Genomic DNA, 26,421 nt, shown 5'->3' with positions numbered 1-26,421 from the left:
GGCGGCCATAAAGAAGATACGCACTCGAGTTAACCCATTTTCTCCGGCTGCTGGTAGAGATAAATTGTCGCCGGCGCGGCGGTAAGGTAAGGTCACGTTCATTGTACTCGCGGAACACGTCGCCGCGTCGGTCCGAAACACGGCGTCTATTTCCACGCGAGGAATCTGAGAGACGGGAGGAAAAGGCGAGATACGAGCACGTCGCAACCTAACGCGACACGTTTACTTTCCTTCTCTTCGCCTTTCCTTCGACGCACCACTTACCTTGGACACGGGGGTGGTTTCGCGAAGCTTGCCCTTTCCGCGCTAGTGTCGTAACATCGAAGAACGACGAGGAACGCAACGGTCAACAGCAGTCGGCTACTATTCACCGATAAGCAGCAGCCCGTCGACCTCAGGCGCCCAACTTCTTTCCGTCTTGTCCCTTTTCTGCAACCCCTCGATCTGTCGCTCTTTCTCTCTTTTCCTCCCTCGCGCCCCCTCGCTTTCTCAATAGCGTATTTCTCTCTTTAGATGAAAATCACTTCCTTTTCTCTCTCTTTCTTTCTGCCTGTCTGTCTTTCTCTTTCTTTCTTTCTTTCTTTCTTTCTTTCTTTCTTTTTTTCTTTCTTTCTTTTTGTTCTTCGTTAGTGCGCTAGTAATGTGGAAAGGACGAGACGCGAGACGATTTTCTTACTTTTTGCTGATCGGTCGCGGATGCGGACCTTCCGTCTTTCGCAGCCTGCGAGGCGGTCTCAGCTCCAGCAGCGAGGCCGCATCTTCCCTGTAACAGAGGAGGTTTTATCGTTAAGCAACGACCCCTTAAAAGTAGGGAGATCCATCGAGGAGACAGTTTCGAGATTAACGACTGACTCCGCCGCCGCGATGAGATGAGCTCATTAGCTCGATTGGGGAAATTTCCGCGTTGGCCGAGGTAGCTAGGAACGCAACCTCGAAAATCGCTGTCGCGATTTATCACGATAAACGACGCGTTTCGCAGGGCAATCTCGTTAATGGGATTCGATCTGCGTCACGTTTCTACGCGATCGTCCGCAACCGACTCCAACGAACCGCTCCGGGGATCGTTAGCGTAAGCCGATCCTTATCGCGGACACGCGATAGCGTAAGACTATACATTTTCGGCGCAAAAGCTCGCCGTTGCAACGCAATACCTTGACGCGCCACGCGGCGGACGGTTCTTCCTCGGCTCTCTCTTTCGTTCTTCCTATTTCCCTCCTGCCTTTTTACCGCTGATCGAGGTACACAGAGAAAGAAGGACGGCAACAACGGTTGGACGGAGGAAGGTCGGCGGTCGGCGGTCGCGGTCGGGGAAGGTGCGCGCACGGTGCTCCGCGCGAGATACCGCTCGAGACTAAGTCGGCCGAGATGGCACGCGGTCGCTTTATGAGCGCGCGAGGAATGCGAGAGCCGAGCCCCCGGTGCCGCGAGTTCCGATTGGTCTGCTTCGATCGACCCGTATCGCCGCCTCGTTCGCTTCCTTCCTACCTACTCTCTTCCACGCGTATGTTCGCGCCAATTCCTCCACACCGCTCAAGGACACGCGGATCTATGGAAACGCGATTCGCTTCAAGCCCCGTCGGGCAACGCGGACTAACGGGGAGAGAAGAAAAAAGAGGAGGTTCACTCGTGCCGCTTTCCTTTTTCGTCCGGTGGTTGCACGGTGTGCGGCAATCCTTTACGAAAAAAGAACCGTGCTCGAACCAGCGCCTATCTGATAAAAGGGAAGGCGAACAGAAAGCGGAGGCAATTGCGCACGTAAGAAGTCGTCGAGCTTAATCGGGATACACCGCGACTGAATGAACCTTCCTCTGACCATAATCATTCTATTGGCTATTTTTAGCCAAAAATACGCCGGAGAGGAGGGGTCGCGATATCGAGAGAGCCTGCCGCCGAATAGTTTTCGACAACGAGCATCCTTCGACGATAGAGGGAAACGAATTAAAATACCGTCTACGTATGTAACTACATACGTCTAACTAGACGGCAAACAGTGGAAGGACGTGGCAACGACAAAGAGCCGACCGATTAATTGCCGTTCGCATAACCGGCTGGTTATGCCTGCCCCCCGTTTTATTAGATAATTCAGGAATGTGCGTTTTGTTCCAACGCCCAGATGCAGCTGCACACCTGCGCCGCGTGCATACATCCGAACTCGCGTTACGAATAATCGATCCTAATCCAACTACGTACTCTGCCGATTCGAACGCGTCCCCTATTATCGGTGAACGTGACCAACGTTCGCGGATACCAGCCTTGACGATGCTCTGGAAAATTTCTAATCGGATCGTGTTTGTTCTGTGCACGCACGGAAAAGAGATTGCCGAATATTCGAGATGCGAAAACATTCACGCAACGTTAAACACGAAAGAACGTGCACACCGACCGACCTTACAACCGGATCGTTATTTCCTAGTACGTGAGCGATCGTCGTGCTGCTTAACAACCGTACTTACGAGCGATTTAAGCGATAGGGACATTTCTGTAAAATTGCAGCTTCCTCGAATCTTTAAAAAACACGGCAAAAGCAGAAGAGTCGTTCGTTTATCGATTCTTCCCCGTAAGAAACGTTCGAGCCTGATAAAAAGAAAGAAAAAATTGCCGCGAGCATTGGTGCTTCCATCTTTTGGCGGGATAGCGTAGCGAGATGCTCACGCTGGCGACGATATTGATGGTAGGCAAAAACGATCATGGTCGATAACGCGAACGACTGTCGGTAATGAGAAATGTTCGTTGTTTCGCGTGAAGCGAATTACAATCTTTTAATAGTGGATGCAAATCGAGTCGATACTTGACGGGGACACGCGGTATTCCGGCAACCGTGTTTCCGTCTGTTTCGAATTTCGAGACGATCTTGACGCGTGTGCCTCGTCACGTAAGTAATCTGCCCCGAAATCTGCCTGCCTCCACGAAAGATGCCTGTGTAACGCGGACAGAGATCGCGCGGCGACTCGTTGGAACCGAAGGGAAGAGGGACACACGCAGGCACTCGTCGCACGTCAAACTCAATAACGACGAGAGATGATGCAACTGTTTCATCTCCGCGTCTCACGTTGTTTCTCCTTGCAGAGTCGTCGCGCGTTACGTCTTTCTCTATGTATATTCGCATCTATGTATGTTTCCTTCGATCGAAAATCTCTTTGTGCTCGACGGATGGAAATAGAAATCGAGTCTAGCCAGACTTTCTCGAATGAACCGTAAAGGAGATCGGTTTAAGCTTCGGTCTATTTCGAATCGGTCACTGTGGAGAACATTTTTATCGCAATTACGATTCGTTTGCCGATAAAGCCTGACAGAGCAGCAGTGCCGGATTCGCAGGCAAGGAAACAAATAATAAAGCGCAATTGCGCGGGTCCCTCAATTGTCTCATTGCACGCTGACGTCAGGATACGCGGCGACCAATCGCAGCTCGCCTACCGACGAGCCCCTCGCGAAAATCCACGGTACGCGTACCGTTTCCCCACCGATTTTAATCATCGAGCAGCGCGATATGGAAGCTCGATATTTAACCTTGCGCAATGACACGTTATCTGCTCGTCCGAGATTTCCACCTTTGTCCTATCGTTCCTTCCTCGATGCGTTCATACGAACGATCGACCGATTGATTACCGCGAAATCAAACACCGCTACGTGCAACCTTCTGCGCGCTTCCTTTCCATTCCTACTTCTTTACTTTTCACCGAGAACATCTCTTCGAGCAGTGGCGATTTTTTTTTGCAAAGCAAGCCAATTTTTTCCCTACCCAAATATCAACGGTTCCGTCGTTTTTCCTTTTTTCCACTTTTCTTTTCTACTGCCGCCCTTCGCCATTCTTTACCCGAAAGCATAAAGATGTTGCGGTTGAATAACGAGTTCGAAGGAGGCGCGTGTATGTCGGAATCTGGGCCAATGACAAAACAAAATGAAGGTAGAGCTGCCAACTTCTACGAGAATTTTATCTCCTCGGTCGAGGTCCTCTTCTGTGCGCGACCCTCCGAACCGGCATAACACGTTCTTCGCGCGATTCTCTGCTTCGTGCAACAGGCAAATTTCGAAAAATCGTCGAAAACCACGTTACGATGCCCGATTCCCAAATACATAGCCTGAATGGTCGAAACGGGAAGAATCAACAAGCACGCGTGGAAAAGTAAAAAAGAATGGCCAACGAACGATCGCCCCGATTCTAATCGTCAACGAGATTGATCCGTGTCTAATTTCAGCGACGCGCGTCTATCTTTATGCGGCTGCATGCATATCGATGGAGCTTCTCTTTTTTATTTAGCGATACACGGCAATTTAACACGTCTCGAATATTTAACGCGTCGAGTCAATCGAGCTTCGGCTTATAAATCGGTAGCAACGCGAATTCACCTTCTCTGTTAAATATTTTTCCATCTGATTTATTAATCTACAGCCCCCCTTCTCTTTTCCTTTCCTTTTTCTTTCGGCAAACTACGACGGAGAAGGAATTCGTAATGTTACCAATTGAAGTTGCCGCGGACGAAACTGCAACGTCAGTGGACGTTCCGTCTCGTCGTTCGAGATCGTGCAAAGTCTCCTAACGCGTCTTATTACGTCACGAAAGTTAAAATAACTTGCTGGTTACTAGATGACCGGAGTTTCGTCACGGCCGTGCAAAATGATACGGCCGCCGAAACACGTGGGAAATGGTAAAACCAATAGACACTCGATAGCATGACCTTTCGAACTTGGCATCGATGCTCGCATGGCACGGTACCTTTGTTAGAGTTCGCGCACCTGAGTGGTGCAACGTCGCGACCATTACAAAGGACCCGCGATAAAGGTAAACGATAAAAAAAAAAAAAAGAAAAAGAAAAAAAAGAGAGAAAAAAAGAGGATACGAAACGAATGGCAGACCGCTTCACACGCAAAGATCGGAAAAACTACATACTTGGTCGAAGAATACGAAAGAGAAGTAGGAGGAGAAGGAATGAGAACCGCTGACAATCGAGCCCCTTGGTCGATGACCAGTTGTACCAATCGCGAGTCGACTTTGGACCAACGCCTTCGAATTCAACCAATCGGAGATTAACTTCTCCGAAGGCGCGTCGTACGTATCCGCTTTCTCTGAGACAACGTGCACAACGTATCGTTGACACGGCTGACGGAGGAGAGGGGGGCGACGGCGTACAATAATCCTACAAATTTCACGATCGTTCTCCGTATCGAAACATCGTTCGATCTTGGAAAATTCATCGGGTATCACCAGGTAAAACGTGAAGCGTTTCTAACAACGTGAAATTCACATAAAGAGTTGACTGGGCGAAAACTCTGTTTTATGGGGGGCTCGCTAATCTTTGCTAGAAAATAACTTTACCACGCTAAACGAAATCTAATAATACCATTAGGTCGACCCTCTAGCTTACTTTAAAATCAATTCTGGCAACTTCTCAATTGTGACACTGCCATACTAACATTATAACCCAACATTACTTAAGACAACGTGAAATCTCATCTCTAGAACGATATAAGTTGTATCGAAATAAGCGTCATTTTTTGAGAAATACGGCAACATTTCGTATCTTCTTCGAGAGTTGCACGATCGCCGAAACGAACATTCGTAAAATTCGAAATACCAAGCTATCGGCCCTTTTCATTTCCTATGCAATAGCAGGAACGAATAGGTATACCTGTTAACAAATGTACAAAGTGTACTTTCTTCGGTCGCGTTCGTGCAAATTCGTAAGTAAATTGGTAGTCGAACTTGGTTCAAACCTGTACAAGTTTATCTTGGTCCCGCGGTGATACGTTGTTGCGTTAAAGCTCACCAAAAAAGCATTACGTAAGACGATGAAAATAAAAATAAAAGAAGACGAAGGAAGAAAGAAAGAAAGGAAAATAGCGTTTCCATAACGGTCGCCCAACGAGGGATCGTCGGTCCGCGGAGCGGCGTACGTCAAAACACGTGTCACCGAATGAAATCGGGAAAAACGGAGAGAAAAGAGAAAAGAAAAAAGACGTGCGTACCTTCGTGTCTAGTCCGTCGTTGAACCAGATGGAAGAGAAAAGAGGGATTAGCACGCACTAAACTCACTGGCACCCCTTGTTTTAAACACTTTTGATAGCAGAACAAACGAATCTCACAGTCTTGAAAGCGAAAGCACACGCGACACGAAACCAACCGACGGAATAGCACACGAACGTTACACACGTAGTATATTCAGCTGATGACGAAATTAATCGGTTCCTTGCGGAGAAACAAAAACGTGATCACTGTACCGCGTTACGTATGTGACTGACCGAGAGTATCCAAGTGAACCTCCACCGTTCTGACGCTCGCTCGCTTGCCGCGTGCCCCCTCTCCCCCATCTTTCTATCTGTCCTGTCCACTCTTTCTCCGTCCGTGGCACGCTCGCTAGCTCCCGCCCTCTCTTTTCCCCACTTGCCAAATCTCACTCTATCTACGTTTTCCCTCCGTAGAACCAGTAAATATCCATGATATATAATACCACGTGTCTACAGTGTTTCGAATGAAAATCGGATATTCACGGGGAAGATGAAAAGTAGTTGGACAGTAGGAGTAGAAATAAAGGAAAGATTGCCTTGAGGTATTCTCATTTTCTTTCATTTTCCCACTTACGCTCGAACTCGATCTAGACTCACGGGACAACCCGGTATGAACTGGTTTGCATCAATGTGTATGTGTGCATCGTGGCGGCTAGCCAGAGAGACGTCGACTTTGCGCGAACATCGGCGAAAATAACCGAATATTAACCACGTGTCCGCCAAGCGAATCATTCACTAATTTTATCTTGACCATAAACGATCAACCTTTTTCATTTTCATCTTCGCGTATTCGTTCAAATATGTATACATATGTATCAGAGAGAAATAAAGTCTGATTCCATCGAGTATCTTGCAAGTGTCGTTCGAATGTAATATGCTCAAAGTTCGATTGATAAATACCGTATATATTCTCTCATTTCCATACGATAATTACGACAATGCGATTATGTACCACCGATGCTACACGATTCGACAACCACTCTATACGTACATATGTACGAACTGACGATATTACGTATCAGTTTGGAAAGAAAATACGAAACGGGCTGAATGGAAAGTTCAATCTGTGTTACTCGCGATATCGATCTGTTCAATCGCGATAGAATAATCGGTGCTGGATAACACACTAACCTTGCACTTTTTAAGAACGGCTGACTTGAGTCAACGTTCGGATGCATCCTTGTACAGTGGTCTATACATACCGTCGTTGTCTCCTCGGTTGCCCAGACGAGAAAATCGAGATTGACGACGATAATGACAATCGATTTCCTTTCTTATTTTTGCCGAACAAGCGTTATCTATCGATAGTCGATAAAACGAATCACGCGTAAACAAAAAGGCACTGCAACGGTAAGTTCACTTGACGCGTGAACGAATATCTGTAGGGTGGGAAAGAGAGGCCTGCTCGTTTCCCAATTGAATATGTGTAAGTAAGTATCGTATGTACATACCGTTCGAACGACCTCAGCCACTTTTTCGAACCGTCCTTAACCTCGACACTATTTCACCGAAGGAAAAACCTCTCGTAAACCGAATCACTATAAACATCGGTTGTCGAGTCACCTGCGTTTTCACTGGGAAAAAATCTCGTTCCACAAAGTTCAGCCAGTGTGTAATTTTAGATCAAGTAAGCATGTCGCAAGAAAGAATCGCGTGCATGCTAAACATCACACGATTTCGATACACGTGACTTCTCGCCTACAACAATGTCGTCAACAGGCTAACACTACTTCACCACGAGACCGATAATATCACGGGCGTTTTCTTCGCGAATAACCGAATACGAGTGTAGGGATGAAAATAAGATGTAAAAGGCGTAAGGCACTGAGAACACGATAGACCGCAACCTTGGAGTGTTACGAACGCTCCGACGCGGCGTCCAATTGCTCACTGACGCACCAGCACGAATCGGACCAACTTTTATACCCCTCCTATCGATACCGTCTCGCCGGTATTTATGCACCTGCTACGAACTGCTACGACCAAATCCATTTTTTTTACCACTCTCCTTCTCACCGAACGATTCTTTACAACTTCGTTACCGAAGAAAGGAAATTTTTGTCAACAGCGACTTATCGGCTATTCGTTTGTTTGCTTTCTTTTCCCTCTTATTAGTCTAGGGTTAGTCACAAGTGTTTCTGACGTAACATAATCTACAGATTCAGATCCCGCTGCAGCTCTTCCCAAGTCTTGGACAAATGAAAAACATTCAACGACGATAATTTCGATTAACGTCAGTTCAAAAAATAAATTGGAGTACAAAAGGGACTGAACGGTCCCTTTGTCTTTTAACGTCGCTGTTTTTCCTAATGCGATGCAATTACGATTTGGTCACGTGGTCTGGATTAAAACGCGACAGCAGTCCGCCTTTCGATTTTATCGTAGTCCTTTTTCTTGGCTAGTCTGGCATGCAACGACGAAGAACGTGATTTAAAGGGGTATTCTCTCGAATTGGTAAAATCAACCACGTTATAGATATTTAAAGAAGACTATGTAGAACGTACTATATAGCGTCGTAACGGATACTTCTCCCCTAGTTTCGCTCTCGCCCTTCCTTGCCAGTTTAAACGTTCAGTGAGTTTACCCAAGAGGGAGATCGTCTGGTAGTGGTTAGGATTTGTTCAGAAGGCACGGTCTTCGATTATAATTTTTCTCGGTTAGGAGAGTAAAAAAGCAGATTTTTCCATTTCAGATATTTTCACTTCTGAGAGAGAGAGAGACACTCTGAGATTTCGCTGCAGCGGGAAAGTTTGGTTGGCTGAACGGAAAGATAAGCGGCGCGAGTTTTAGCGAGTTGCGATGTGCTAATCGTTCCACGCCTGTACACCGAACGCGTTTATACATTTTCTTGGTAAAGCGATTGGGGATGTCATGTGTCTGAAATAATCGTGAATGTTTGTAGCGGCGAAGAAAAAATTTTTCCACGATTAGACGATTCGATCAACTGGCCGGGTCAACGAGAGAGCGGAGGATTACTCGAGTCTCCAACGACAAGACAGCTGAAGCATGATTTACTAGGGCCGGCCGACCAATTGATTTCAAGTGCCGCAATAAGCATTTGCGTGCGTTGAACCTTAGACCGAAAGATTAAAAAAGCTATTCTCGTAAAACGGCGGCTATCCATTAACCGTCGAGCAATTAATTCGCACTGGACGAAAATTAGAGAGGAATTTGAAAAGGTAAGGATAATTATGTCGGAAATGAGTTGACACTTGCACAATTATGGGTATGTACAAGTGAACTTTATATAAGAAGACCGAGACCTGTCTAATACTCTTGACGACTAATTGGGAGGTGGAAAAAGAACGATGAAAAAAACGTTTGAAAAGGTGTGAACTCGCACGCGTACCAATTAGCAATCATGGACTTACCGGGTTCCAACGAGTTGATATCGATCAAGTTTATCACCGATTGAGCCACGATGACGACGCAGTTGGTAGCCTTGATTAGTGCGCTGCCCGCTGCAACTCAGGCAACGGCGAGCTCCTTGCCAAACAACCAGCATCACTAAACAATCAAACGAACCACCCTCAACTTTCCACGATAAAAAAACCTTTTATACATATATGTATCTATATGGGACAAGTTTTCACGTTGAAATCTTCGTCCAAGATATAACTTTTCCTACGATTTATTACGAAACACGAGTGTCGTGCGTTCACGGGTTCACGAGTATTCGGTAATTAGAACTTGTAAAGCTCGTGTTAGTTAGCAAATGACAATCACTTTGGTTTCTTTAGGTCTCGCTTGACACAGCGGCAAATGAAAGCTTCTCTTCACCAGGTTTATGGCACGCTCGCACCAGAAGGTTATTTTTCAGAACAAAGACGCTTCGTAGCAACGTGAAAAAGCAATGGAAGGGTGGGCGACAAATCAATCAAAGCTCTGTGCTTCGGTTAGGTAGTGAATTTATGTACAGTGCTCCCTCCAAGTGCCTAGCCGACACGGCAGATCAGCGACCAAAATCCACATATAAGTGGTATGGGGATCGGTCTTTTACCAGAATGTTACTCTTCTCAATACGGTCCAAGGCAACTGTTTTAAACTATTTCACTTTCGTTCTAACTGATCGTTGGATCCAAGTAACTTCCTATTTATACTAGAATATATACGTACTTACTTAGTCCTTACATCCTTTCAAGCCACCTAATCCTGACAATTTTTTCACAATTTCACCCGAAATACCGCTCCGTGTGAGGACAGATGCGTATGTCGTAACAGGCGATTCCAATCAATTTTGCACGTTTAGCATACATTTACAATTTTCTTTATCACGGCGAATAAGATTGGCGAGAAACTAATTCCTCGAAAATTGCCGATACACAGCTGCGAGCCAGAAGGAACTACGTTTACGTTATTATGTAATTATATAAATTCTTGTAAAATATAAATTCTTTCCTCAGCTTTTCGCGAAGACGGCCAGTGGTTCTTCCAGGGAGCACTGTACTTTATTATATTTCCACTAAATGATTCTTCTAACAGAATTTCTTCGCGTTTAGGGTCTAGCGTGTTTGCTTATTGTCTCCTGCTCCTTTAGAATTCGACAGAATCAAGGACTTGTTGTTGGTGGAAAAAAGGAAACGCACCGATATGGTTATCGTTAAGGGATATATCGTCGGAACGAGGATATATGTAGGTGCTTGACCGTTAGGATAAAGAAGGACCAGTGCTCGACACAGTTACCAACCACGAAAGGTCTCTTTCTTTTCCAAACGACTTATTGTTAGCGATAGAACGAGGCACATTGCCGCCGGAATTTCCTTTATTTTCCGCAATACTGTTTCTACATAGAAATGTAAAGGGAAGGATGAGAAATTTCTTTAATCACAAATACATATATATAGTATATACGTTATTGTAGACGTTCTCGTGAAATAGTTCTGTCTCATTACCGATAACAAATCTACGGAACATTATGTGATGTACGTATGACGGTAGTATGCGATAAATCACGGTAAAGAATTTGAATGATGTGCCAACTATATGTAGATTACAAGTACGACGATGATGCAGACGAACTTACACGTTACGAATGTAATTACCCGCGAACAGCAAACATGTTTCACAACTATACAAACGTAAACTACTATTCTAGCGTGTTATTTTAATCGATCTTTACCGCGTTACGAGTTTCTTTACGAGAAATAAAATTTATTACTGTAAGTTGGTAACACGTACATATTAGATATTCTTCAGTTTCTTTCGCGATAATTGGGAAAAAACTACAGCAAATTCGCGACTGTTACTGCACACGCGTGTGTGTGAACGTTTTATTTAGTGTGCTTATTTCTTGCATAAAAAGAGTAGGTACATAGTTCATTGCCTATATCATCGCATTATCGTCTAATAATATTTCGTCGCAATGCAGTTGGAGGAGAATTTAATTTTGAACGTGCCAACGAAAAAGGAACACTCGTGACGAATCTATTTTAACTTTTAACTAGTAAATTCTATATACATACGTAAAAGTATTATTGCACAGACGGAAGTCTCTGTACAGAGATTTCTTTGGTTAATGGTAACTTCTATTTTTCAAACACTTGATTATTACAAAGACACACACACACACACATACATACACGGAGAGATGCCACGGACACCTTTTAAACGAAGCAAGAATTAACGTTGAAATTGTTACACGAGCAAAAATTGAAGAAAATAAGGGATCGTACTGCGTGATTCAAGTAACGAACGAAAAATCAAAGTAAGAGTATTCTTTACGTGGATAATGCGAAATACATATGTATATCTTTTGATCTAAGTATTGAAAAATACATGCAATGTCACTTACCTTGCAAACGTTAAGTACACGCGATGGCGTCTTGAATATTCCACGCGGTCCAAAGGAAATAATCGAACTCTCAGTCGATATAATCGTACATCACAATTTCCTTCTTACTATCGATTCACAGTTTCACCAGATCAGTTTACGATTTCAACGCTACTTTATATTCGTGTGCGTACATACATTATGTACCGACACACGAATTCCAACCAAGTATTATTTTAAAGAGGAGAACACACGAAACACTGGACACTGAGTGAAAGAAACACAGATGTTTTAGATGAAATTGAACGGAAATGGAGGAAATATATGCTAGGGCACGATATTAACAAACGACAGGAGCGAGCAAACGGTCGATAGACGTTCTCGCGAAAACACGTCAGGTTAACACAGAGTTTGACAAAATGATCAACACCTTACGAGATACCGCTGAACACTGCTCAGTACTGACAATCTCACGCATGCGCTCGGATTCCTTTAGATTCTACATTCAGCCGGAAGTGCGAAACGTATCTTTAACCCCGCCGTTCGTTCGGAGGTATTAGTCAAATGGAGTATACGTAAACGGAAAACAATCGGGTAACAACATAAACAATTTACACGTGCAATGTTTGTATTCTTTTGTCGTACGTCTATCGATAGTTACAATGTGATGAGAGATATACAAAACGTGTTACATATTCTATCGAAATAAAAAGAAATCATACTGTAAAACCTATTATACGCTCTCCCTTTTCTTTAATCAGGAGAAGAGCTCTGTTGATCTGATCGATCGTTGAACATTATTGTGCATCCAAGTAAACGTAGTTTGGTGTGCTCTGAAGAGGTGTACACACCGGTGGTAAATACAGAGACATCGAAGCGAGCGAGAGAGCGAGAGAGAGAGAGAGCGAGAGAGAGAGAGAGAGAGCGTAATCTGGGTGAGTTTCGAAATAAATTTGTTGGCAAAATGATCAAGTATCGGGTGCTTGCTTGGTCGTCACTTTTACTAATCGTCGTGCAGCTGCTGTGGCGAAAAACGAAACTCGTTACAACTATTAAATAGTTCGTTTAAAAAGATTTAATATGCTACAGCCTCTTTACACTTGTATAGATCGACAATGTTGGTCTTCTGTGGTGAGTTGTTATCGAGTGAATTTTTAAAAGCAAATCGTACATTTAGGAAAAGCTTCAGTAAGCAATCACTATAACATAAATAACGTCTTACCGAAGTAGTCAAGTATCAAAACATACTATATATCGTCTTAAAACTAAACACGGTGATAATAAATATAAATATTTCATTATAAAACGATCATAATTTTAAAAACTAGATTCTTAAGATAGATACACTACCTTAACAAGTTTGATATATTTACATAGCAATGTACACCTATTATATGGTTTTTGTACACAAATGAAGAGAATGACGTGATACTTAGTTCGTTTCGCTCGTTATCCTTCTGCTATACCTAGTGCATCATTTTATGGAGTTTTAAAATTTTTCCCAAGCGTTGTTTCGCCGTTTTCATTCCTTTTTTAGGTTTTCGTTCTGAAAATTAAGCGACAATTGTACCGTCCAACACACCAGTCGAACCCGAAAAATAATACAAAACAGAGGGGGAGGGGAGGGGACGGGGGGAAAAATGCTGAAACATATTACCAACTGGAACCGGGGCTGCCAGTTTCGCTTTAACATCTTTAAGCCGATTTGGGCTAGTTAATATCGAACCAAAGCCGATGCTCGTCGTTTTTCCGCTATTTTCCGTAGACGTAGTCGACGTTCCACTTGTTGTCGAAGTTACGGGTGAGCTCTTCTGTTTCCTTTTATTATACGTCCGTTTAGTTGCATTCTATTATGTTACAGGAGAAACAAGGATAGATTAGCTTAGTTACCGTGTTCCGACCAAATGAAAAAAGGGATGAATAAGAATCGTAAATACGGTCAAAATACACTTGTATAATAGTATAAACATTGTCAATGGAACAAATATCGATAACTGTGTACCAGTGGGTAATATATGTATATCGAGTGTATATATATAGCGAGTGAATGATATTATGACACTACAATCAGATGGAGAGTGATGTTCAAGTGATACTCGGAATACATGCAACACGTGTTATGAAACCTACCAATTTCTTCTTCGAGCCTTTATCCATGTTGTTATCCAGATAATCGTCCTATGCGATACGAGTATGCAAGAAAGAAATAATTATGGACATGCAAATGAATGTAAACGTAAGATCGCGTAAGAGAATGAGTTAACTTGTACATCATGAAACCATAACGCACATAACCTATATTATTTAATGCGAATACGACAATACGTATTAAATTACAATTCAATTTGACAACAATTAATATAATAATCGATAAAAAGAAGAAGAGGAGGAGGAAGGAGAAGAAGAAAAACGGGGGGAATATGAACGTAAAATAAAATGAATTTTGCGTACCGATTGTTTCGCGCGTTTTGCTGCTGCTGCCTCGAGCCCTTTTTCCACGGACGTTCTCTTCACACCTTCTCGAGCTGGACGATTCGTCTTTGGCAAGAGAGGACCCACTCTGGCTTTTGGATTCCATGCTTCGTCTATTTGACTTTTCGCTTTAGGCTTAAAGATATAATCTTCGTCGTCAGAGGCGTCTAGAGCCGGGTAAACTACATCGAAAGAATACACACGATAGTAACTATTAACGCAATATGCATCCCCACGGAACTGAATAATGTTTCTGTCATTCCACATACTGAAATCATCGTCTTGATGAACCTTATCGATATTTTCTATCGATTGATCGTCGTCCTCGTCAGGTTTCGTTTTAGTGTTTTTCGTAGACTTTGATGTACTGTTCGATGTGGTTGAATAACACTGTTCGCTGAATGACAACATCCCAGCGATCGCTTCCCGCGTTGATGGAGATGCCCTGCCAGAACTGGTTGTTTTCAATTTATAAATACTAGGACACCAAAAACGTAAAACATAACGGTACTGTACTACAAGCAAATTATATATTATATTATATTATATTATATTATATATGCACTTCTATTCTTTTTTATGACGCTTCTACGACACTTGTATGACATTTCTATGACATTATAATGAAAGAAAAGAGAAGAAAGACTAATACACGTGGGAGAGCACAGGAAGGAACACAGCAACGTTAGGCCATGCTTGTACAGTTACATTTTTCAACAACAACGTCAAATTTTAATATAATCTTACCCGGTGGGTGGTGGCATAGACTGGTTGTATTGTGGATTTATCGCAGACCTATAATCAGTGAATGTTTTAAGTAAGCTACGAATGCTTGGATTCGTTCAACGACTAAATACGTACGTCACATCTAATCTTTGTGCCCCATTTCCCAAAGTATAAGCCGAGGCTTTTAACAACTCTTCGATGCCATTCTTTGGTACATCGTTCAAGACATCAACGTCGCCATCGTAATCACGTTTTAATCGTTTCTGTGCATTAGTTCTGGGTGCCCTTTTTCGTTTCGGTGATTCGTCGATTGTGAACCGACCGTAATCACTCTCGTTACTACCATCGTGGAAGTCGTATATAGATGTCTGTTTCCATGTTAATTCTTTAGACGATCCAAGGGGATGTTCTGCGGTTAAACTGTTGTATACGTTTATGTTGTCGTGCGTACTCCTTACAACTTCGTTATTGCCGAGTTTAAATCTGATCACGGTTGGACTTTGCTTTCCTGGTTTCGATGATCGCTTATTATTAACCGGAGAAGCGTTTTTCTCTTCCAACGTTGGACTTTGAATCTTGATATAGGGATACATGATGGGCTTTGGTAAAGTCAGTTTGAGCGGCGGTCTTCCTGAGGACGGTGAATCGGCCATCGTTGAATCCACTTTGTTCGTCGTCTCCTTTAACGTTGCTTTGAACGGATTATCGGCCATTCTATCTGCAACGTCATAGTCTACGAAGTCTTTATTCAACGGTTTCTTTTTCTTCCGTTTACTCTCTCGTTCTGGCTTCGGGGGGTTCAAAGATATTAAGTATCGTTCCGCGTGTCGAATTTCCTTGCTAAAATCTTTCAATAATTTCTGACTACTTATGGTTTCCGGTATTTGACCCCTGCTGATCATATTATACTGAAATAGAAATAAAGTCTGGACTGTTGGTGAAATGCAACCATCTACGGTGAAATGCAACGGTCTCCTCTCGGCCACGGAATATATCAACTTACATCTTTATCTGTGTTCCACTGTTTGAGAATACTAAGTAACGCTTTAACACCCTGTAAAAGATACGCTGGACATTTCTTTCCTTCGTTATTTAATTCTTTCAGTTCTTTCAGTAACTTTTTTGCTGCAAACCAATTGATTGTCTCAAAGCCGGGATATTGAAATTTCGCAGGGGTTTTCATTTTTTTTTCTAATTCGTATATTCTATAAAGTATGGAGATTAAGTGAAGATAGTTGTAACAACCGTTACTATCACCCGTCTTTATATATACTCACTGTATTTGCATCGGAATGTTAAGACTATGTACAAAGTTTCCACCAAAAACCAGCGAATCGACTGGAGTTAATACAGCGTGTATCCAACCCGTCGGAATCATCATGGTCTGGCCTTGCTTTATAACGCATTTGTAACAGGTGTCGGCTTGATCTCCGAAAAAGGTTTCACTTTGCGTTGAGCTGCACATCCAATGTTGATAAAGTTGCAAATTCGCAGGTGTAGGCCTGATTAAATAAAACACTTTCTCGCCGCGCAGCACGTGATACCATACGGAAGTACCACCAAAATCAACGTGGAAATCTGTGAAACTGTCTTTGACCCCCATTAGGCAATACTTTTGCACTTCAGGACGTTTTATGTCACTATCCTCGGGCCAATCGCGTGGCCAAACGGAATTAACCCAGTCGAGTTTACGCGCGATGTATGGTGCTTCGACCATTGGTGAAAGACTGCAACGTTTATTTGTCAATTTATACATATACTTCCTAGAAACATTTAAAGCCATTATGTGGCAAGGCAATTAATATTGATATACCCAGTGTTTGTAAATTCAAGACTAATCACATTAAGAACCCTTGTCCTGCAAGGGGAATTGTAATATTCGACAAAGTCTCTTAATTTCATTCTTATGTTACTTTGTCTAGTAACGTCGATTACATCCATATCTCGATCTCCACCTGAATCAAGAAGCACAATTTCAGTCTATCCAAACTTCTGACATGTATCACATCAGTATATGACACTAGCATTGGTAAAGACAGAGAGAGAGAGAGAGAGAGAGAGAGAGAGAGAGAGAGAGAGAGAGAGAATAAATAAGTACCTATGTAACTTTCTACATCGTAAACACTGAAATTTGGAGGTGGAACAGTCATATCGAGTCCATCTTTTCCATCGATTATAATGGGTGTTTCAAATCCGTTGGTTTGCAAATACTGAAGAGTCAATTGTTGTCCTCTGACGTGTTTAACAACTTCATCGGCCTTTGGAAAATGTCTGGATTTTAACTCTCTTATAAATACAGGAGTGCCAGTTTGAACTGGTTTCGTATCTGCATCAGCCTCAGAATAATCATGTCTATGCCAGTTCAATTTTACTTTCACTGAAGTATAATTATTACTTAAGTAACAAGAAATACGTTATCCGTCGAGGAAAGAAATAAGAAGAAAATAAAGTTTGTAAATACTCACTAGGCGATGGTCCGCACATTGCTTCGCAACGCGGACAGTGGTATTTGTCCAGATCTATTGACATATACTCCTTTACAGATACACAACTATAAGAAGAAAAAAAAGAAAGAGATACAAGTTAGCTTGAAAATGATTAGTACGACTTGTTGCGCATATATAAATATTTGTTCGACTATCGATAGTTTCTTTCAATATGTATCATTCGTTGGTGAGATTGGATTTTATATGAAAAAAAGAGAAACACAAACGGATTGGTTTCATCGAAATAGGTTATGTAAGTATCAACAAAACCTATTTGGTTTTTCGTACAAACAATTTTCCAACTACTACTTATTAAATACGAAATTACAATTGTAAAATCATGGAAATATAGAGAAGTGATTTAAAAGTTTCTCGTGGAACCTAAATAGAGAAAGATGTTTGCATTTGACTTAATAAAGCATAATTTTGCCACGGTGTTTGGGTTGTTGTTTCTTCGTTGTTCGAAATTTAAAATTCTCACCCTCCATGATACCACTCCTTGCAGACGTCACATTGTATCATAAATTGTTCGAAATCGTAAGAACGGCCGCATAAACAGTACGTGACTGGTAACTCCATTTTCTGCGATTATTAACGTCGAACAGAATTTCGTGACTTTGCGTCGTTAACATTGGATGGTAACTATAGTAGCCGTGATGCGTCGCTGAAGAGTCGCTTCCGTCATCCGTCATTAAAATTACATTAAGGTTATGTTTTCATTTCGAATATAATGCGTACGCACCTTAATTGCGAACGGTTAAATGAAAACGCAATCCTTATCGCGGCAAACATGCGTCGTTCGAGAACGATGACGGAATTATAGGTTACGGTGAGTTTTAGTCTAATCGGCAGAAAATACATTGATCAGAGACCTGAGCTTTCTCTAAATGAAAAAGTTCAAAAGAAGAATTGCGAAAGGTGGCGGGACAAAAGCGTGAGTAACCATCGTAGAATTAGAATGCTCCTTAATAATGTTATATAAGAGGAATGTTGATAAGATCTGATGATAAAACATTTCGATGTTTCTAAACAATAGTAACATTGGACATATAGGAAGGTACCGCAGTACAAAGTGAAAGGCAAGTTCGTTCTGCAAAGAGAAAACTTTTTCTCAAATATTCGAGTATGAATCCTTCGTTTAGGAGAAAGGAAGGTGTTGGAAAGAATTCGTTAAGCAAGGAGGAATTAGCGCCAGAGTATGATTTAAAAGCAAAGAAAAATACATACATGAGGAAGAAGGAGGGGCAACGTAAGGAATAATCTTTATGCTCTTTTAATAATAAACTGGGTGAAATGGTTTTTATACGATACGTAGACAAGGGTAAACAAAGATAATGTACACAGTGCAGTACGTTTATCCCAGTAAAGAAGAACACCGTTATGGAAAGGGGTTGCTTAAATTTCAGATTCTGCGGATGGTTCCTTAGAGAGAAGTGGCGACACTGTGGTGGAAGCAGCACGGTTAGCCAGAAGAAGAGCTGACAAGCGGTATTGTTACATTACAGAGCAAAGAAACATAGGTTCACCTGTAATAGTTAAAGTGCATTCAGAAAGCTTGTCTTTGTTCCATATACCAAAAGTACTTAGAAGTCCAAACGAGGGAGTACAAACGAAAAAGGATACTTCAGAGAACGTCTCGGTACACGAAAATGGTAGAACTTGCGAGAGGATAGTTACCGAATTGTTAAAGACTGATCAGAAATTAGGAACAGGTAGGAAACCATCGCAGAACATTTGTAACGATGTTCGTGCTAGACCAGGGAAATCTGGCAAACCGTGCAGGGTACGCGGCAACGTTACCAACGTTCATAGTGCGGGTGAAATAATTAGCAACGTGAAGAATGACAACCAGTACCCGATACGATTCTACTGTCTTCGGAACAAAGTTGTGGTTGTAATGTCAAAAGGAGCAAGTTTCCACTTTGTCGGGAAATTAGTTGCTCGAGTATTACACGGGGCGATAAGAGTTTACGGATACGTTATTACCACGGAGAACGATTCGATGGAAATTTATTCACCAAAAGGATATGGTAACGTTTCGATCGAAACCAGCGAGAAATTTTCGGAAAACACAAAATTGGACATATGGAGAACGCTTTCTCTGGAAGGTATCGATCGAGACAGGGAGAATAAATTGGTGACCGATATCGAGCAACTTGAACCTGGCATGGCGGTCGTTTTGTTCTCGAATTTGGAAAACCAATTGACCCAATTTCTGAACGCTTTTTATCCATTTCGACTGTTTCCGAGAATAAGAAATTCGTCGTACGAGAGTTGGACGAATCTAAAGAGAGCCGAAGAAATATTGCAGTCGAACATTTACATCGGTCGCGCGGATCAGAAACAATTGAGGATCGAACCGCGCGTTCTGGAAGAAATTTCGGTGAAAATGTTGAACCGTTGGCGCGCGAACGAATGGTCGTGTACGTTAATCGCGGGCGGAAACGGTGTCGGGAAATCAGTTACGTCTCGTTACATGGTAAATAGCCTGCTACCCGTCTCTAAGATGGTAGTTCTCGTGGACGTAGATATAGGTCAAGCGGAATGCACACCACCCGGCTGTATATCGTACTGTGTAATCGACCAGCCTCTAATGGGACCAAATTTCACGCATTTAAAGACTCCGGAATATCAATTGTACATGGGAGATGTGAGCGTCGTACCGTGCATCACGCGATACATCGAAGGGATGAAAATGTTGATGGATAAATTGTCGAATTGTCCGATCCTTTCACGATTGCCGATCGTTGTCAACACGATGGGTTTCTCCCAAGGTATCGGCTGGGATATTATCACGTTTACCATCAAATTGATTCGGCCATCGTTCTTGTTACAAATAATGTCGGAAAAGTCGAAGAATAACTATATCGGGTACCTGAGCAAACAAGTGGTAAATCGACAGGTACTGATAATCGTTACGATTTCATTCTTTCCTATACGAATAGTGTGGTAAAGGTAGACGTGGGAAACGCGTTCTTTGTAGGTAGTTCCATGGTCGACGTGGAAGACGAATGTTATCGTTTGGAGCGAACCGTGCGACCACCAATTGTTCGTGGCGAATTCGCAAGTGAAACATAAGGGGGGGACATCAGAACAGGAAAATTGGAATTTGGAACCGTATAAAAAGCGGGAACTCGTAATGGTCTCTTACTTGAGCGAAATTGAGCAGAAACCTGGGAATACGATGTAAGATAGAAGAAGGTCGAAATATTATTAATTCACGAACAAGTGTGTTTGTTTTCAGGACGCAGTACGACGCTACGTCGGTTGCTTTCAACGAAGCTGTACCATACGTGTTAGTATTTGTTTTTGCACGTGTCAAACGAATCGGTTTTTCTTCATTTTCTTCATTTTCTTTATTACAGGATACCTTTCGCATCGTTGTTTATTTCGATTTCACGAGCATCGGTACCTCTGTCTCACGTGTTGAACGTGGTGAACGGCAATATAGTGGCATTGTGCGGAATCGACGCGGAAACCAACGAATCTGAAGTGTGTGAAATTACGTTCGGTCTTCGAGTATTGAGCAGACCACCCCTTTGCAGTTGTTACGGATTTGGTGAGCATATAGACGTACATGTTTCTCTTCTACGATAGAGTTCATAAAGTTATAAACACGCTTAAACATTGTTCCTCGATAGGTATCGTTAGGGGAGTTGACCTGGAGCGAGAAGAAATATTCTTAAACACACCGTTACCGGTTTCTATGATGCAGCACGTAAATTGTTTGGTGGGATGTATACCGCTGCCTACTACGCTTCTACAATCGGACAAACAAAAGAACGTACCTTACACCGGTGAAAACGACGCCTTACCGATGAGTCGAGAACACCGAAGAGGATACTTTCGTATGCGATACCAGAGGGAGCAAAACAATGCTCGACGATGACGACGATTACGACGACAGTTTTGCTTATATCGCTGAAAAAAAGCTCTACACACACACACACACACACACACACACACACACACACATACACACTACTATCGTCTGAAAATAAAGATTTATAAAGTTTCTTTTCCACTTTTGTCACTGATGCGCCAAGGAAAAGAAGAATGTACGAACTGGTAGGATATTTTGCATATGTAAAATATTTTGCTCAGAGTTTACAACAAAAGGTTTAGAAAATGCGACGGTGCTGCTGTAACCGAAAATCTAAAAACGACATTAAAAGAAAAAGAAGTTGTTGCGATTCGATTAAAATTTGTAGAAAAAAAAAATATTCGTTTCGATTCATCTCGAAATCTGCAGGCGTTGGTTCGATCACTTGGTAGTGTACGTATGTAGGTAAGTCTTTTTGGCTAAGGTAGGTCTTTTTTGCCGAAGGTATCAGGATGAATTTGCTGGAACGGTATCGCACTCGAAGAAGGGACAAAGGGATCTTAAAATGGCAGTGAGGGTTTGCACGCTCCAAGATTTCCCTATCAATCCCTGTCGTTTGGTGGCGGATAAGTTTTTCACATCCGTATAGTGACGCGGGAAGCCGAATATCTCTTCGAGTTCGGTTATCCACAACGAATCGGTCTCGTCCTTCATCAGAATCGGTTTCAAAGCGAGCTTGCCTGCGAACATGGTTTAACGGTTTACGGTTAACGGTAAACGGTTAGGCGAACGACGGTAATATCCGAAATACCTTGCTTGAGCGAGTTCACTTTCGTAGTAACGGTCCGAATTTTCTTAACGAGCGCGTAACGCTGGCAATGCGGCGTAAGTATGTCCTGCACGTCCTGTTCGTCTTGGAGGGATAAGGAGTGCGGCTCTATCGGTAAATTATGCCAGTAGAGCCTCAATCTGTGCTGAGGAGAGAAATCTGCCGAGTCTATCGCATCGGGTTCTTGCCCTAAATGCCTGCGTATGCGACGAAATAAGTATATTTGAGAATAACAACAGAGATAGAGAGAAGAACGTACTTGTTAATCTCCAGTCTATACTCGGTCGGCATCGAAGCAACGTTTTCGTAGAGCCAAAACAAGTGGCGTCCGTTGTTGATCTTCCGCAGTAGATCCAAGATTCGGCGATACTCGAAGAAGAGGACTCCCGTTCCTTTGGGATCTGAGAAAGCGAGAGAGAGCGAGAGAGAGAGAGGGAGAGCCGTGAGAGGAGGATTCGCGTAGAGCGAACGATAAAGTTAACGAGATCGCCGAACCGTAGAGGCCGAGTCGCGCCGGATTAGCCAAGCTCAAGTCGTTGCACGGCGATCCACCGATCAATAGATCGATAGGCGCTATCTCCTTGATATTTTCCTCGGTGATGTCCTTGACGTTGCCCAAGTGAACGATGCGGTCCCCGAAATGCGAGGCGCTGACCATTAACGCGTCCGGATCGATCTCGCTCGCGTAGTACACGTCGACGGCCAAACCCAACTTGAGAAGCACCAGCAGACCTGGGAAGATCGCGATACGTAGGTCGCGTCGAGAGGGATAAAGTGCGTACGTACCTGTACTGAGGCCATCGAACAAGGAGAGTACGCGTATCTTTCTCTCGAGCTGGTTACGACGTTCCAGCTGTTGCACGCCGTTCGAATTGCAATTGGTACGGAACATGTCGATTATTTTGTCCTTCCAGTTGGCTCGCGGCGTTACGATCGCGTCGGAGTAGAACGATCGAGGCTGCCCTCTGCAAAGGAAGCATTCCCAAGGATCTTCCTGCAGCACTTGTTCGTAGGTGTTTGGACATAACAGGTGTTTCATGCAAGCGGTGCAGTAAACCCTGGAAAAGGAACCGTGATCGATGTTCCCCCTGTTACGTACTTGAAAAACGGAGGATCGCGTTTTACCTCGGGCAATCCTCTTTGTCGCATATGATCACCGTTCCAGTGGCGGCGCAAATCGTGCAGTAAAACTAGCAAGGTATCAACTTTCATTACCTAAACGAGGCTAAATCGTAAGATCGTAATCGTAAATGAAAAATATACTTACGCATTTCGCGTCATTCCCAAAGACAAACATGCACGGTTTGTACTGGTCCTGAAACGAGCAATTCCAACGATCAAGCCGGAGAAAAAAGGTTAGGAAAGGAAGATGTCAGACGTCCTACCGAACAATCTTTGCACAGAGAGCCCTCGAAGAACGGATGAATCTCTGCGGCATCGCGAGGAACCCGTAGACACTTGAGGCACAACGACTCGAACGCGATTTTCCCGCTTAACGCGGCACGCAAATCGTCTAGGTTTTACGAGAGGTTACGAGAGATGGTTTTAAAAAGCGTTTTAAAAACAGAGACACACATTTCGATCAACTTTCTCATCTTTTTCCGCCCGTTTATCGTCGATCTTCGGATCGTTCTTCACCTCGTTCAATTTCTCCCCTATACAGTCGGAATATTTATCGTAGATCTTAACAGATTCGCCTTTTTTCGGCGGGTGGTACGGCGTTTGGGAGCGGCGGCCTTTCGAGAAAGACTGGAACACGTCGTTCAAAGTCCAGCTGCCGGTTTCGAATCCTAGGCGAAAGTAATAATCCTAAAAAGCGGAAAAGAACGGTCGAGCGAAATTTCCTCGGAGGGGGAGAAGGATACGTACCTTGGAGGCTTGAAGAACTCCGACGAGATAAAGGTGCTTCTTCGTATTACTCACGTAGTCGCGCATTTTTTCGATGCCCTTGTCGAATCTCAGAAAGAACTGATGATGAACCTACCGCGTGAGGGAAAAGGGAAAGTTTGCGAAAAGGGAAGAGACGTTGAAAAAGAAGGTTCGGTGATTTTTACCTCTGAAAGCTGGTAGTCGCCGTACCACATAATCCATTGGCAACCAAAGCTTGGCTCCCGCATGCAACAGTCGCGGTAATCGATAATCATCGCTACGGCAAAGCATATTTTTTCGTTGGATTTGCAAACGGAAGGTGTTGGATCGAGGATAGCAAGAGCACGTTACCTGGCCACCAATTGTGTCCGGCGATTTTTGCCCATGCTATAACTCCAGGCTTCTGTTCTTTCAACGGCAACCGCGTTAAATCTACGTCGCTCCGTTGTGCCGCCGATTCTTTCGGCTTTTCGAGCAGCTTTTTCCCTTGATTTTCCCCTGTCGAAGAAACGCCGAGCGATTAATATAAGTTTTGAGATTCGGATAGAACACCCTTCTGCCACGTACGCTTTTGCTCCAGCAGGTATTTCTCCGTGACTTTAGCGTTTTTCTCCTTTATATCGTCCAGCCTGTGTTGTATTTTAGGCGGGTACGGGTAGAATTTCATTTGGTCCAAAGCTGCGTAGGGAAAAAAGTAGACAGAGCATAACAGCATCGTGGTGTTTCTTCCTATCTATCTCACTTACTTTCGATCGTGTCCGAGAAATAGTTTTCGATCCAGGTGAAGTAAGGCTTCGTCAAGGCGCAACCCATTCGTTTGTGCAGCATCTGAAGCAATTGGACGTTGAAAACGGTGCGCGCGTGTAGAGAAGAGAAGAGAAGAGAAGAGAAGAGAAGAGAAGAGAAAGAAAGGAATGGAGGAATGGAAAAGAAAACCTGCATAGTCGCGTCAATGGCACGGATCCGTGCTACGTTCAAGTTGTGCGTCAATCTGGACTTGAGGTTACACGAGAACGGTTCGATCTGTGTCTTTTCGTTCAGCTAAAATTAAGGTAATCACCGTGAACTGTAAGAAAGGCGTTGCTCGTGCAGAGATTTAATAGAAATAAACAAATAAATAGAAATATATATTCACTAATGATATACGAGCTTCTCCGATCCAGTAAACCCATAATTTCCCTGCCTCGGACAACATTCCTACATGGACGGCGTCGATAATTAACGCTGTAATATCACATAGAAACGTTTACTTAGGACATACCTGCTGTAACCCCCCGACCCTACGCCAGCTTTTTAAACAACACTCGATTTCGACGGATGGACCAAGATCGATTAGCGGGGAAGGTGAATTAACCGACGAAATAAAACACAAGGAGAGATAAGCGAAATTCTTGCCTGGCCACCATCCCGAACAACTGCCCCATATCAACTTGCCGACGGACAGGTCCCTGCTGATTTTCCTCGAACCTCGCGTTACTCTTCTCGCGTCGTGATACCGGTCACACTCCTCCGAGTCTTTTCCCTTGTTCGGTCCGAGCCGCGGCCGGCTCTCCTTCGAACACTGCTCGTTCTGCTCGTTCTGCTCGTTCTGCTCGTTCTGCTCGTTCTGCTCGTTCTGCTCCTTCGAGGAGATCCGCTTGGCCAACGGAAGCGTGTGAACGTGGTCGAATTTGCTCGGGTCCGAGGGTTCTTCGTTCTTCGGCTGTTCGTTAGTCGCCTCTACCTTCGGACTTTCGCCGGTGGTCCTCGCGGTTCCCTTTCCGCGCTGCAGTTTCTTGCGAACTCGCGAGAAGCGTTTGCGGCCCCGAACGCGATTCGGCTCGAGCGGCACGTTTTCGTTCTCGACGCGTTTGCGCTTGGAAGAAGCAGGCAAATCTCGTCCCGTCTCCGAATCTTGGCTCGTTCGCACCTTTCCTCTTCCACCTTTCCCCTTTCTCTTGCAGGATTTCCAAAACGTCTCCATCGTGGAGTCGTTCGCCAGAGGTTTGGCTCCCCGACTCCTCGTTGTTCCACCACCGTTGGCCACCTTTCGCGACGATTTTTCCGACGACCTTTGGATGGATATTAACGGCGTCCTCTCGGCCCTTGGCTCTTGGTTCTCCGGCGAAGGCGCTCGGACCGGGCACTCGTTCTCACCGGAAAAGTGCGAACTGGAAGGCAGAGCGGTGTTTAGGAAGGGGTCCGATATCAAGCCCAACTCCACGGCGCATACCAAAGACCAAACGCTCTTCTCCGGCCAGCGGTGCAACGTACGGCTTTCCTCCGGATTCATCCTTTCAGAGAGCTGTAACATGCGAACGGAAATAACGGTGGGTGCGATGCTCGAGATGATGCTCGATAGGGCGAGGAGAAGAGAAGGTTGCGCGACGAACCGAGAAGGATAGATTGAAATCGCTTTTTAAACAGCACCGCGGAGGGTTGGGAATAAAAAGGGAGAGGGATG

General features: G+C 43.7%; 4 protein-coding genes across 5 annotated transcripts in view; 1 reads left to right on the top strand and 3 right to left on the bottom strand.

Moving 5' to 3' along the window:
- The window catches only part of LOC108577839 (trehalase-like), a 19,628-nt gene extending 8,425 nt beyond the window's left edge, over positions 1-11,203 (bottom strand). The window contains exons 1-3 of the mRNA XM_017941050.1: positions 11,182-11,203; positions 9,375-9,510; positions 677-763 (exon numbers count right to left, since the gene is read on the bottom strand). Coding sequence (XP_017796539.1) covers positions 677-763; positions 9,375-9,508 — 221 coding nt within the window. The 5' untranslated portion in view covers positions 9,509-9,510; positions 11,182-11,203. The remainder of the gene's footprint in view (positions 1-676; positions 764-9,374; positions 9,511-11,181) is intronic.
- A 2,036-nt stretch (positions 11,204-13,239) lies between these two features.
- LOC108577784 (histone lysine demethylase PHF8-like) lies at positions 13,240-18,036 on the bottom strand. The gene is made up of 13 exons (XM_017940987.1): positions 17,939-18,036; positions 17,437-17,522; positions 17,070-17,348; positions 16,785-16,926; positions 16,249-16,698; positions 15,975-16,176; positions 15,107-15,879; positions 14,993-15,040; positions 14,515-14,723; positions 14,225-14,427; positions 13,904-13,951; positions 13,431-13,620; positions 13,240-13,319 (listed from the first exon to the last, which is right to left on the bottom strand). Exons 1-13 carry the CDS (start codon positions 18,034-18,036, stop codon positions 13,240-13,242), a joined length of 2,808 nt encoding a protein of 935 aa, XP_017796476.1.
- A 198-nt stretch (positions 18,037-18,234) lies between these two features.
- Positions 18,235-21,411, top strand: LOC108577786 (polynucleotide 5'-hydroxyl-kinase NOL9). Of its 2 annotated transcripts, XM_017940990.1 has the most exons (7): positions 18,235-18,391; positions 18,494-18,706; positions 18,864-20,359; positions 20,441-20,643; positions 20,702-20,752; positions 20,823-21,016; positions 21,099-21,411. In XM_017940990.1, the coding sequence occupies exons 2-7, from the start codon at positions 18,583-18,585 to the stop codon at positions 21,344-21,346; spliced, it is 2,316 nt and encodes a 771-aa protein (XP_017796479.1). In that variant the 5' UTR covers positions 18,235-18,391; positions 18,494-18,582; the 3' UTR covers positions 21,347-21,411. The 2 variants fall into 2 exon arrangements, with proteins under 2 accessions (XP_017796479.1, XP_017796480.1); XM_017940991.1 differs by lacking the exons at positions 18,235-18,391; positions 18,494-18,706 and adding an exon at positions 18,750-18,778.
- A 376-nt stretch (positions 21,412-21,787) lies between these two features.
- Positions 21,788-26,250, bottom strand: LOC108577752 (DNA (cytosine-5)-methyltransferase 3B-like). The gene is made up of 17 exons (XM_017940943.1): positions 25,374-26,250; positions 25,114-25,202; positions 24,915-25,019; positions 24,725-24,806; positions 24,546-24,656; positions 24,330-24,476; positions 24,164-24,255; positions 23,979-24,089; positions 23,699-23,918; positions 23,495-23,631; positions 23,377-23,424; positions 23,235-23,299; positions 22,896-23,167; positions 22,605-22,841; positions 22,369-22,510; positions 22,092-22,306; positions 21,788-22,020 (listed from the first exon to the last, which is right to left on the bottom strand). Exons 1-17 carry the CDS (start codon positions 26,248-26,250, stop codon positions 21,788-21,790), a joined length of 3,183 nt encoding a protein of 1,060 aa, XP_017796432.1.
- Positions 26,251-26,421: the final 171 nt, after the last annotated feature.

The sequence above is a fragment of the Habropoda laboriosa genome, unplaced genomic scaffold (assembly GCF_001263275.1).
Source record: "Habropoda laboriosa isolate 0110345459 unplaced genomic scaffold, ASM126327v1 scaffold816, whole genome shotgun sequence".
NCBI classification, from domain to species: domain Eukaryota; kingdom Metazoa; phylum Arthropoda; class Insecta; order Hymenoptera; family Apidae; genus Habropoda; species Habropoda laboriosa.
This window is presented reverse-complemented; position numbering and strand designations above follow the sequence as displayed.